Source organism: Notamacropus eugenii, chromosome 2, assembly GCF_028372415.1.
Source record: "Notamacropus eugenii isolate mMacEug1 chromosome 2, mMacEug1.pri_v2, whole genome shotgun sequence".
NCBI classification, from domain to species: domain Eukaryota; kingdom Metazoa; phylum Chordata; class Mammalia; order Diprotodontia; family Macropodidae; genus Notamacropus; species Notamacropus eugenii.
In genome coordinates this window covers 102,937,837-102,949,547 of record NC_092873.1, presented here as the reverse complement: position 1 = coordinate 102,949,547, position 11,711 = coordinate 102,937,837, and the positions used below count along the sequence as shown (strand labels likewise).

Genomic DNA, 11,711 nt, shown 5'->3' with positions numbered 1-11,711 from the left:
GAGACGCTTTATTTATACGTCACTTCCGAGGCCCGACTTAATGCATCACTTCCGGATTCCTCTTTTTCCTCCTCCCCTCCCCCTTCTCTCTCCCCTACAGTCTTTCCGTCCACCTCCCACCAAGGCCTGGAAGTGGGGCTTCCTGCGGGAGAGCGGAGGGAGAGGCGAGGCCGCGGCGTCGGATTCCTCCAACGTACACACTCCCGTGCGACCTGGAAGCATGGGGGTGACATGGTAGGGCCGCGAATGTTGCACGTGGAGGGGGGAGGTCTCAGAGTTCCTTGGGCACCCGGGCCGGACCGCGAGGGAGTACGGAGAAGGCGCTGCGTCCCCGCAGAGGCCTCCTCCCGACCCTTCTCCTTTCCCGGTCTTGTTGGGATGAGTGGGTGGGGGCGGGATGCCTGGGCTCGGGTGTGAGTCAGGCCCTTCCATCTACCAGCTCTCAACCCGTCCCCGCTTTGGGGGCGCTGCAGGCCTGGTGGGGGTGTGGGTGTGTTGGGGGGAAGTTTACGCTTGGGTTTTGTAGGTTTTTTTTTTTAATTGTAGGTTTTTAGAGATTCTGGGAGACTTTAAGGCAGTTCCCTGTTCTTAGGGGAAGGCGAAGGGCGGGAGGAAGCCCTGGAGGTCACTGAGTGGCAGGCTTCAGCTTCTCCTCTTCCTTCGCCCGACCTCCAGCCCGAGACACCCCGCAGTAGAGCTGGACCAGGGGGACGGGATCTCCTGCCTGACCAGAGTTTGATCACCATCCTCCCGGGATGGCGGGAGGGAGCATTATCCCTGGCACTGAAAGGGGGAGAAAGGAGCCAGCTTCTGAAGGCTGTTGGGCCCGGCTTGGAAAACCCATCATGTTGAAGAGGGAGAAGGAGAAACAGTGCCCTGGTGGTCTGCTTTTCACATCTGGGGCTGAGGGGTCATTGTCAACCCTATCTTTCCTTTGTATCCCTCTAGCGCTTAGCACAGTAACTCACACGTAGTGCTTAGTAAATGCTTCTTGACCGAAGAAGGTATCAGATAAGGGCACAACTTTTTGGTGCCACATCTGAGAGCTTGTGAAGACCTTTCCTTTCTAGAGTTATTTTTGGCACTTGCAAGTTACTGACTGCCAGCTAGTAGTCCCCAGAGTTCAATCAGTAATCTCTTTCTGAGACTTGGCATGGTGAGGGGAAAGGTGTATGACAGCAAAGGGAACTAGGTAAAAAGCAGAAAACGAGAAACATCTGCTGCATTGGGAGAATGATATGCTTAGTGTGATCCCTAGGATATCCTTATCTTTCTTTTTCTGGAGAATTCTCATTTGGGCCAAAGCCACACACAGACTGCCTGTAGTGTTTTGCTTCTCGCATATGAGCAGTGGCATCTCCCAGCAGGGATGGGACTCTGGCTGGGATGGGATCTGGGGCTACCAGCTTCCTTTGCTGAATGAGAAGCTGGGGGAGCCTGTTCACATCTATGTGGACCCTGAAGGCTCATCACTACCCTTCTAGTGTGTCCCAGATGCCTGTGGCTGAGGGTAAGAGTGTCCAGCAGACCGTGGAGATCCTGACCAGGAAGTTGGAACTGCTAGGGGCAGAGAAGCAGGGGACATTCTGCGTGGACTGTGAGACCTACCACACAGCGGCCTCTACCATGGGCAGCCAAGGTCAGTGTGTGGTAAGTAGGACAGCTGGAACCTTGCTCAGACTTAGTAGATTCTCCAGATGCTAATGTCCTTAGACATCTTTCTGGCTGAGACAGTTTTCTGCTCAAGGCTATTCATTAGTATTTCTGAACTCCTGACGCTCAGTTGTAAGAGTTTTGGTGTTTTTTTTCAGTCTAAAGGTTGAGAACCAAGAGGAAATCTTTCTACACTTTTTGTTTGTTTGTTTCCTGTCTTGGAACTCCCTATACTATCACTCTGGCCACTTCCTTTGCCATTCACTGAGGCTCAATATACTGTCCACTCTGTGGGAAGGAAACTCTGTACCAATGGTTTGAATTAAAATGCAAAAGTAGAAATGATGAAAAGACCCACACACTAGGAATAGGGGGTGTGGGACCTTAAATTGTAGTCCTTTCTGTACTACTTACTTGCTTTGTGAGCTTAGACAAATCTTTTGTCTGTTCCATCAGCTGTATATTGGGAATTACAGTTTAAAAGGTTGTTTTGGAGATAAAATGAGATATGAAAGTGCTTTGAAAAGTGTTAAGTGGTATACACATGTAAAAGGATATTTAGAAAAGATAATCTTCACAATTGAACTAGAGAGGCAAAACCTAGATACTTACTTAAAATATTTTTAAAGCTTATTTTTTTATCTCTTTTTATATTGCCTTCATTTTGAATTATAACCTTACCCACTCTCCTCTGCCCAGCAAGCTATCTCTTGTGAAAAAAAGAAAATTTTTAAGAATGTTGGAGGGAAACAGTTCAGCAAAAGAACTGTCACTAATCGTTTTATATAGTCCATGCCCACAGTCTCCTACTTATACATAGAGGAGAGGAAGCTATGTTTGGGGGCCAAGCTTGGTTACTGTAATTTACATAGCATTTAGTTTCATGTTTTTTATTTTCGTCTTGGTCTTTTTGTTTACATTGTTAACTTTGTGTATATTTTGCCTATTTGTCTGAGGATGAGAGGGAAGTGAAAATGAATTCCTAGTTCTCTCTATCAGTTCCAACTCTTTCCATGCTTCTCTGAATTCTTGATATTTCTCATTTCTTAGAGTGTAATAATCTGTTACATTCATGTACCCTAGTTTGTCCATTGGTGTCTGTTTTCTTATTCTTTGCTATTCCAAAAAATTCTGTTATGAATATTTTAGGGTATAATATGAGACTTTCCATTTTGGACCTCCTTGTGGTATAGGCTTATCTGTAGGGTCTCTTGACCAAGAGGTATGGACATTTTTTAGCACCCACACCTTTTTTGCATAATTCTCAATTGTTTTCCAGAAATTGAGTAACTCACAGTTCTGCCAATATAGTATTAGTATCCAGGTCTTTCTGAAGCCCCTCCAACATTGATCTTTCCCATCTTTTGGCATCTTGACCTATTTGCTGGGTATGAGGTGGATTCTTAGAGTTGTTTTCATTTGCATTTCTCTTATTATTTGAAGTAATCTTTCTTGTGGTTAATAGTTTGCTATTCTTTTGAAGTCTGTTCTCATTTTTAAACCACTTAATCTATTGGGGAATAGTTTTGGGGAGTGGCTATATATCTTTGTTCCCTATATAGATCTTGGATATCAGACCTCTATCCAGAGATATTAAATGTGGCATTTCTCTCCAATTAATGATTCACCTTCTTGTTTCAGTTACTTTGATTTTGTTCATGTAAAGGCTTTTACATTTTATGTAATTGAAAGTGACAATTTCATCTTTTGTAATTGTTTGTATCTGTTGCTTGATTGGGAATTTTCTTAAGCCTTGACTATGAAGATACCTGATTTCATTGTTGTCTAATTTTTTTAATGAACATTTTAAAGGAAAAACCATGGCAAATATAACCAGTAATATAACCTACCGAGCTCTGGTAGTCTTCCCAAACTAGAAAGGCTTTGACTACTCATCTGGTGGTAGATAGCATGTCTTTCATACCCATTCCAGTCTAGCTCATATCAGAGAGGATCTGTCACTAGAAGGTGGATAACCACAGGATGAACTTTGGGAAGGAATCCAAACCTATGACTTCATTAATGTGGAGAGCACCCACTGCTGATACAGATTAGTCACCTGTCTGTAATTTGTAGTCTTCAACAGTTGCCTGGGACCTTGTAAGTGACTTGTCCATGGTAACTCATGTAGTGTGTCCGAGTTAGAACTTGAAGTAAGACTTCCTAGACTTGAGAGCTGGCTGCTATCCGCTAAAACATAATGCCTTTTCTCTTCTCTTTTCTATTTTCGTCTCCCAAAATCATAAATTTAAGATTTGGAAAGGACTTCAGTGGCCCATAGAATCTAACGATGCATGAAAGGAATCTCTACTATACACACCTCACAAATGGTTGTTTAACCTCAGCTTGACAACATGTGAGGGAGGGAAATCTACCACTTCTTGAGATAACCTGTACCACTTCAAGGATAACTCTAATTGTGAGGGAGTTTTTCCTGATATTAAGTCTTAATTTTTCTCTTTACAACTTGCATCCTTTGTTCTTGATTCTGCCTTTGGGACCAAACAGAATAAATTTCAGTCCCACTTACACATGAGAGCCCTTCAGGCCTCTTAAATGTAGTTACCTTGTTCCCCCTGAGCCTTCTCTTTCCTGAGCTAAACATGCTCAATTTCTTCAACTGATCTTTACGTAACATGAACTTAGGGACCCTTCACCTTCCTGGTTGCCTTGCTCTGGAGCTTTTATGTTTATCAATGTCCTTCTCAGACTTTGGCACCCGTAACCAAATGCGGTGTTCTAGATGAGGGTTGATGAGGAGAGACCCCAGTTGAACTATAACCCTGTTCCCATCTCTCCATTCCTAGGATCTACATCTCTCAATACATCCAAAGAAGATAATTTTTTTTGACTGCCAAGTCACACTTTGACATTGAGTTTGCAGTTCGCCTAAATCCTTAGATCTTGCTATCCTCTTCCCCTCAAAAAAACCCAACAATTTTTATTAGCATGTTGCCTGTGGGATTTCCTCCTTCCCTACAAAACAGTAAATAGCAAAGGTGTCATGTTGGGTCATGAACTATACAAACTGTACATATGTGATGCCCTTTGGAAAAGACTTCTATTGGCCCTGGACTGCAGGGAGAAACTGAGGACCATGCTGGGCTTGATTGTGCGGTCTTTTATGGCACGGAAGAAGTTTTTCTGTTTTTTTAAATGTCTGCTGATTCTTTAGTACCAATTTAGAAGGAGGAATTTTAAGGACTTAGTGCCATTCCACCTTTTTCTTGCTCCTCCCGCTCCAAGGCACTAAAGACTTTCGTCTTTCTTAGTTGTGTCTAACCATCACAGGATAGACGGAGTCATGGCCAGGTGTTCCCATGGGAGATAGGGGCATGTCTTAGCACATGGCGAGCACAATCTTGGTTCTGTTGCACACCCAGACACAAAGGGCAATCGGGATGGTGCTGAAAAGAGACTGCATTCTATAGGGGAGAAGATTAAAATGTCTCAGGTGTGGTATCATCAACCTACTAGGTTCTTCCCCCTCCCCCATATCTTCAGAAAAAATTGTGGTCTAACCATCCTCCCCCATCTTATATTTGTGGAATTGATTTTTTTTTTTTTTTAAGACCCAAGTGCTAGCAAGACTTGACATTTATCCTTTTTGAATTTATCTTGTTAGATTCTTCTTAATACTCTACCTGAGGAGATCCTTTTGGATCCTTTTACTCTGTCATCTATTGGGGTAGCTATCCCTCTCAGGTTTCTTTCATCTGAAAAAAATCTCATGATTGTGCCATCTATTCTTTTATCCAAGTCATTGATAAAAACATTAATTAGCATGAGGCCAAACACAGATCCATGGGGCACTCCACTAGAGAATTGAGTCTGCCTATCTAAGCAGTATGTTTAAGATGTAAACAGTTCTGCCTTCGCAGTTGTCCCTTATCCTCCCTATATAACTTTTTAAAAATAAAACAAAACAAAAAACCCCTTTTTGTTCCCCCCCTAGAGTAGAGAACAAGGTCTTCCAAATAGCACCAGTTTTAGATTTCCTTGGGAGTTAAATTCCTAGGAGTTTTAACCTCTGATAAACATTGACTAGATCTGAAATACTTTAGTGGTTTGACTTGAAGTAAGGTTTAAAAAATAGAGTATTGAAAATTTCTATTATCTATGTAAGTATGTATGTATAACGAGAAAAACCTTTTATAGGATCGTAGATTTAGAGTTGGAAGGAACCTTATGGTTTGTTGAATCCAACCTCTCTCATTTTACAGATCAGGTTACTGAGGCTGAGCTAGGTTAGGTGACTTGCTCAGGCTCATACTAGATAAAACATATGTTAAGGCTTACTATGTGCCAAGCACTGTGCTTAGCATAGAGAATACACATAAAATCAAAAAGCAAGACAACAATTTCCTCAAATTGCACACGGTCTAATGAGGGAAGACCAGGTAATAATTTAGTATATTTGTTAAGTGCATACTATGCGTCAGATATTGTGCAAAGGGCTGGTGATACAAATAAGAAAAAGAGGAGCATACAAATTAACGGGAGAAGACGAGATATAAAAGAAAGATATAAAGCAGAGGAGATCATCTTTTGTGTTAGGGCATATAGGGGTTTAGGGCAGGTAGGTAGTGCAGTGGATGGAGTACCAGTGCAGGAGTCAAGAGGACCTGAGTTCAAATATCACCTCAGACACTTGACACTCACTAGCTGTGTGACCTTGGACAAGTCACTTAACCCCAGTTGCCTCATCCTGGGTCATCTCCAGTCATCCTGATGAATATCTGGTCACTGAATTCAGATGGCTCTGGAGGAGAAGTGAGGCTGGTAACCTGCCCAGCCCTCTGTCACTCAAAACAAAGTCAAGTGCAAGTCATATCATTATTTCTCTGATGGCATAGTGTTCTTCGGCAATGAAGGATGAACACACATAACCTTCCTCACCAACCTCAACTCATTTTGAATATTTTATAGGTCCATGCCAAACTTTTCTGTTCATCCTGTTACTTGGCTTTGCTTCCATCTTTTAAAAATATAAATTAGATGGTAAAGTTGTGCATGTACAAAAGTTTCTTCATAAAAATTCTGTTATTTCTTTCTTCTCGTCATTGGAATTGTTTCCCTTTGTATCTTCAGAATTTCATTCTTCAGCATGTACCATTCCCCTTGGACTGATTTCCATTGTAATATTTTTGTCCATGGGATCCTGTCTATCTTTTTGCTGAATCCTCTGAAATCTGCTTTCTCTAAATCTAGGGCATTTGGGAAATGTCAAACCATGCAAAGACTTCCTCTCCATCTCTATCAAAAACTCTAGGAGGAGGTTATCACGTCCTCCTCAGGGTACATATCCTTTCTGCCCTAGCAACTAGTTACTCCCTTTTAGTGAGAAGTGAATGCAAAATAGGATTTCCTCTGTTGTGTCCAAATTTTGAAGGAAGAAATTATCACTAAAGCAAGTCAAGAAGTTATCACCTGCTATTTTCATCAGAAAGAAAGAACTCTACCAGATATCTGGATAATTTTAAGTCCCCATAATTACTATATCATACCTCTGTACCAAGCTTGTGATCTCTTTCTTCATTTATTTCTTCTTTCTCTCCTAGGGGTTTATAGTATGCTCCAGTGATAAAAATCACTAGTGTTTCTCCTTCTTTTGACCCTACCTCAAATACTTGGGTGAATTTCTCCAGGCTTCTCCCCTCTAGTTTTAGGACTTTGTCATATTATTATGCTTTCTTAATATAAAATGCTGTTCCATTCCTCCCATCCCCTTTTACCTATCCTGTTTCTTTTGAGCAAGTTGTTCCCATCCAGAGCCATGGGTTTTCATCTCACCAAGTCTCACTGATACCTTTGAGGTCAAATTTGCCTCCATGTTTTGGGATCACTAAATCTGCTTCATCCCTAAACTTTGAGTCTTTATGTTTAGACAAAATTTTTTGTGTGTATTGGATGCTGTGGGTTTTACTTCTTGCTGCTTTCTTGGATTTTGTCTCTTGTGAAATTGAGTATTTTGACTGCTATTCTTTTTTCTTTCTAGCTTTATGCTATCTGATTTGACTGTCTTCTCCCCTCTCTCCCTCCTCCTTTTAGTTTTAAAGCCTCTTTGATTAGACTTGCAAGACATTTGGCAAACGTACTCTTTTTTTCTCACTTAAATAATAGTATTTATTTTTTCCAATTACATGTAAAGATAGTTTCCAGCATTCATTTTTATAAGATTTTGAGTTCCAAATTTTACTCTTTCCCTCCCCAAGATAGCAGGTAATCTGTTATAAGTTATACATGTATAATCATGTTAAGCATATTTCCACATTAGTCATATTGTAAAAGAAGAATTAGAACAAAAAGGAAAAACTTTGAGAAAAAACAAAAAAAAACAAGTGAAAATAGTATGCTTCGATCTGCATTCAGACTTCATAGTTCTTTTTTTCTCTGGACACGGATAGCATTTTACATCACGGGTCTTTTGTAATTGTCTTGGATCATTGTATTGCTGAGAAGAGCTGAGACTATCATAGTTGATCAACACCATGTTTTTGTTACTGTGTACAATGTTCTGGTTCTGCTCACTTCACTCACCATCAGTTGATGTAAGTCCAGGTTTTTCTGAAATCATCATGTTTGTTATTTCTTATAGCACAATAGTATTCCATTACATTCATATACCACAACTTATTCAGCCATTCCCCAGTTGATGGGCACCCCCTCAATTTCCAGTTCTTTGCCACCACAAAAAGAGCTGCTAGAAAAGTTTTTGTATATGTGGGTCCTTTCCCCTTTTTTGTGAACTCTTTGGAGTATAGGCCTATATAGTATATAGTAGTGGTATTGCTGGATTAAAGGGTATGCACAGTTTTATAGCCCTTTGAGTATAGTTCCAAATTGCTCTCCAGAATGGTTGGATCAGTTCACAACTCCACCAACAGTGCATTAGCACCCCAATTTACCCACGTCCTCTCCAACATTTATCATTTTCTGTTTCTGTCATATTAACTGATCTGATAAATGTGAGGGGTGCTACCTCAGTGTTGTTTTGATTTGCATTTCTCTAATTAATAGTAATTTAGAGCATTTTTTCATATAACCATAGATATCTTTAGCTTCTTCCTCTGAAAACTGCCTGTTCATCTCATTTGACTATTTATGAATTGGGGAATGACTTGTATTCTTATAAATTTGACTCTCTGTATATTTTAGAAATGAGGCCTTTATCAGACACACTTGCTCTAAAAATTGTTTCCCAACTTTTTGCTTTCCTTCTAATCTTGCTTACATTGGTTTTGGTAAACATGTTCTTAATTACCATTTGTTGGGTATATTTCATCTCTGTCCAGGCATCTTTCACTACTTTCCTGACCTGACCTCTCTCTTTTTTCCTCTCATCTTTTTTCTCTTTTTACTCTCTGCATATAGGTTATGACAGTGAAAGAGTTAATCACCTAGTAGCCCCCTTTTGGGGCAACAATGGGAGGCCTGAATCTTTCTGTACCAAATCAGCTAGTTTGTCCTTAATTTAAACCTTTACAGACTTTATAGAACCTGCTAGGGCTTAATCTCTGTTACCATTGGCATATACTGAAAATTACTAAGACTTATATTATGGTCTGCCTTCAAGTTTTATGCACGTGAGGAAGCAATGGGACAATAGAAAGAACATCAACTCTGGAGTCTTGGGTTCACATCCCACCTTGATGCTTAATACCTGTGTGTTCTTGGGCTAGTCTCTTAATGTTCCTAGGCCTCAGTTTTCTCATCTGTAAAATGAGGAAATTCAACTTAATGATCTCCGAGGTCCTTTTCTAACTCTGTCACTATGATCATGTTCTTTTATTCCTTTGGTCCTAAGATTTTGGGAAGAGATATGGCTTATATATTTATACTGATATGTTACTGGTTTGAGATCCAGTTATGGGGAGCCATTTGGTGTAGATTCCATTTGATCTTGCCATTCCTCATATTATACCCCACTCTACCAGTTAGGATGATGTGACTGAACTGGGTTGGGAACTCAGAAGTGTTATCTTGTACCTTAGCATATGAACTTTTTGCTTCTCACTTGTGAAGATGTTTTCCATGGAAGAAGAGGACAGGTTCCTTCTTAGACATATGTTGGTCTAGGTTTTGTGCATAAAGCTGGTTGGGCATCTCAGGGCAGTGTTTAGGGTTAAGATTGTTGCTTCTTCAACTTTCCAGCCTTCCCTCCTTTTCCCTGTAAATACTACAGCTTTGTCTTAATGCTTCTGGGTAAACGCCAAGACTATTAGCAGTAGGGCTTCCTTCTCCCAACATCATAGAACCTTCCTTGGAAAGAACTCTAATGGCTTCTCTAGTCCAGCCTCCTCACCCTATACCTTGAATTCCACATTGTTTTGGATTTGGTAATGAGTTGGGCCTTTACTCCCTTGTAGGCCAGGCTGGGAAGCTGATGTATGTGATGCACAACTCAGAATATCCTCTAAGCTGCTTTGCCCTCTTTGAGAATGGCCCCTGCCTCATTGCCGACGCAAACTTTGATGTGCTCATGGTGAAGCTCAAGGGCTTTTTCCAAAATGCCAAGGCCAACAAGATTGAAACTCGGGGCACCCGCTACCAGTACTGTGACTTCCTGGTGAAAGTGGGCACTGTCACCATGGGGCCCAGCGCCAGAGGCATCTCTGTGGAGGTGAGTCTTTGGGGAAATGGGGTTAGGGACAACCTGTATGGGACACCCAGCAAAGAATCCTGAAAAGTACTGAGTCTTCCAAGTGAGAGTGAGTAAGCTTAGAATGTGTGAACTGGAAGGAACTTTAGACAATATTTAGTTCAGACCCCTTGTTATATAGGTGAGGAAAATCAAGCCCCAGAAAGGGAAATAACTTGGCTAAGATCATACATACAGTGTGTAAGTAGAAACCAAAATTCTGTGTTCCAGTTACATCTACCTTTCTACTCATGTGTGCCAGATTCCTGCCCCCTTGTTTTCCTACTTACCTCTATTCTCTTAGAGATAATAATTCTTAGGAACAGTGGGTAAACTGGGAAAAGGAATTCCCTGGAATAGGGGGAAAAGCAGTGTAACATAGTGGATACAGAGCCATGCCTTGAAATCAATCAAGAAAGACCTGGTTCAAGCCCCATCCTCTGGTAGATGCTAGCTCTGCAACTCAGGAGTTGCTCATCAGACAAGTTGCCAATTTATATTATCCACAGTTTTCACACTTTCAGATTCATAGTTCTGTATACATACAGAACCACAGTTCTAGGGCATGTCTTTTCCTCTCCATCTCCCATAAATGTGGAACATGAAGCTATACTTCACCAGCTATTTCCCTTGTCCCCATCGGGTCAGAGAAAGATTAGTTTGCAGAGGAATAGAAGGAGATGGCAGATCAGGTAGCTTAATGAGGACTTGTACTAGCCGATGATGATGATAACTAGCAATTCATGTAATGCCCTGTGAGGTAGGTGCTGTTATTCTTCACATTTTGCACATAAGGAAAAGTACTGTAAGCACTTGGAACATGTTGTGTCTAAACTTTGCCTCTTTCCCAGTACCTGACATAGTCTTCTGTACCTACTTGTGATTAATAACTGTTGCTGTTTGAGTGTAGAACGCATAGTTACTAGTCCTGAGGAGTAGAGGCATGAGAGGGTTTGAAGAGGGGAGGTGGAGAGAAGAGAAGTCCTTGACTATTACCTCTGTAGCTCTATCTGATGTTCCTGTTTTTGTTTGATATCCTCTAGGATAGTGGTTGGCAGCCTTTTAGAAATGGTGTGCCTAGGTTCTAAGTCTTTGCCTTCTAGTACGCCAATCACCATCTCTCATGAGGCTATGGAATGGGATTCTATTTACTTTTTGTCTTTATGCTTACATCTAACCCTTAGAGCACAGTGACAGCTCATTGAAATGGTGAGAAAGGGGGAATGTAATAACAGTTCGCCTTTGGGATGATAAAAATCAATCCATGGGGCAAGTTTACTTATCAACAAATATTTATTAAGCCATTATAGACCTATTTGTTTGTCCAGCAAATTAACAAACTCTCTTTTTAAAAAATAAGTCTTCTTAACTTCGTCTTCCCCTTGGTAACCAATAGAATCCTGGATTATTTTTATTA

The 11,711-nt window shown here is 40.9% G+C and overlaps 1 protein-coding gene across 5 annotated transcripts in view; it reads left to right on the top strand.

The window, feature by feature from the left end:
• The first annotated feature begins 32 nt into the window (after positions 1–32).
• The window catches only part of MED20 (mediator complex subunit 20), a 119,913-nt gene continuing 108,234 nt past the window's right edge, over positions 33–11,711 (top strand). For 3 of the 5 annotated variants that reach the window (XR_011974251.1, XM_072642087.1, XM_072642085.1), the window contains exons 1-3: positions 33–234; positions 1,485–1,639; positions 10,023–10,276. Coding sequence is in view for 4 of the 5 variants with exons in the window: in XM_072642087.1 (XP_072498188.1) it covers positions 41–234; positions 1,485–1,639; positions 10,023–10,276 (603 nt within the window). In the remaining variant the exon portion in view is untranslated. Of the gene's footprint in view, positions 235–675; positions 911–1,484; positions 1,640–10,022; positions 10,277–11,711 lie in introns of all 5 variants that reach the window. The other 2 variants (XM_072642086.1, XM_072642088.1) reach the window with 2 other exon arrangements.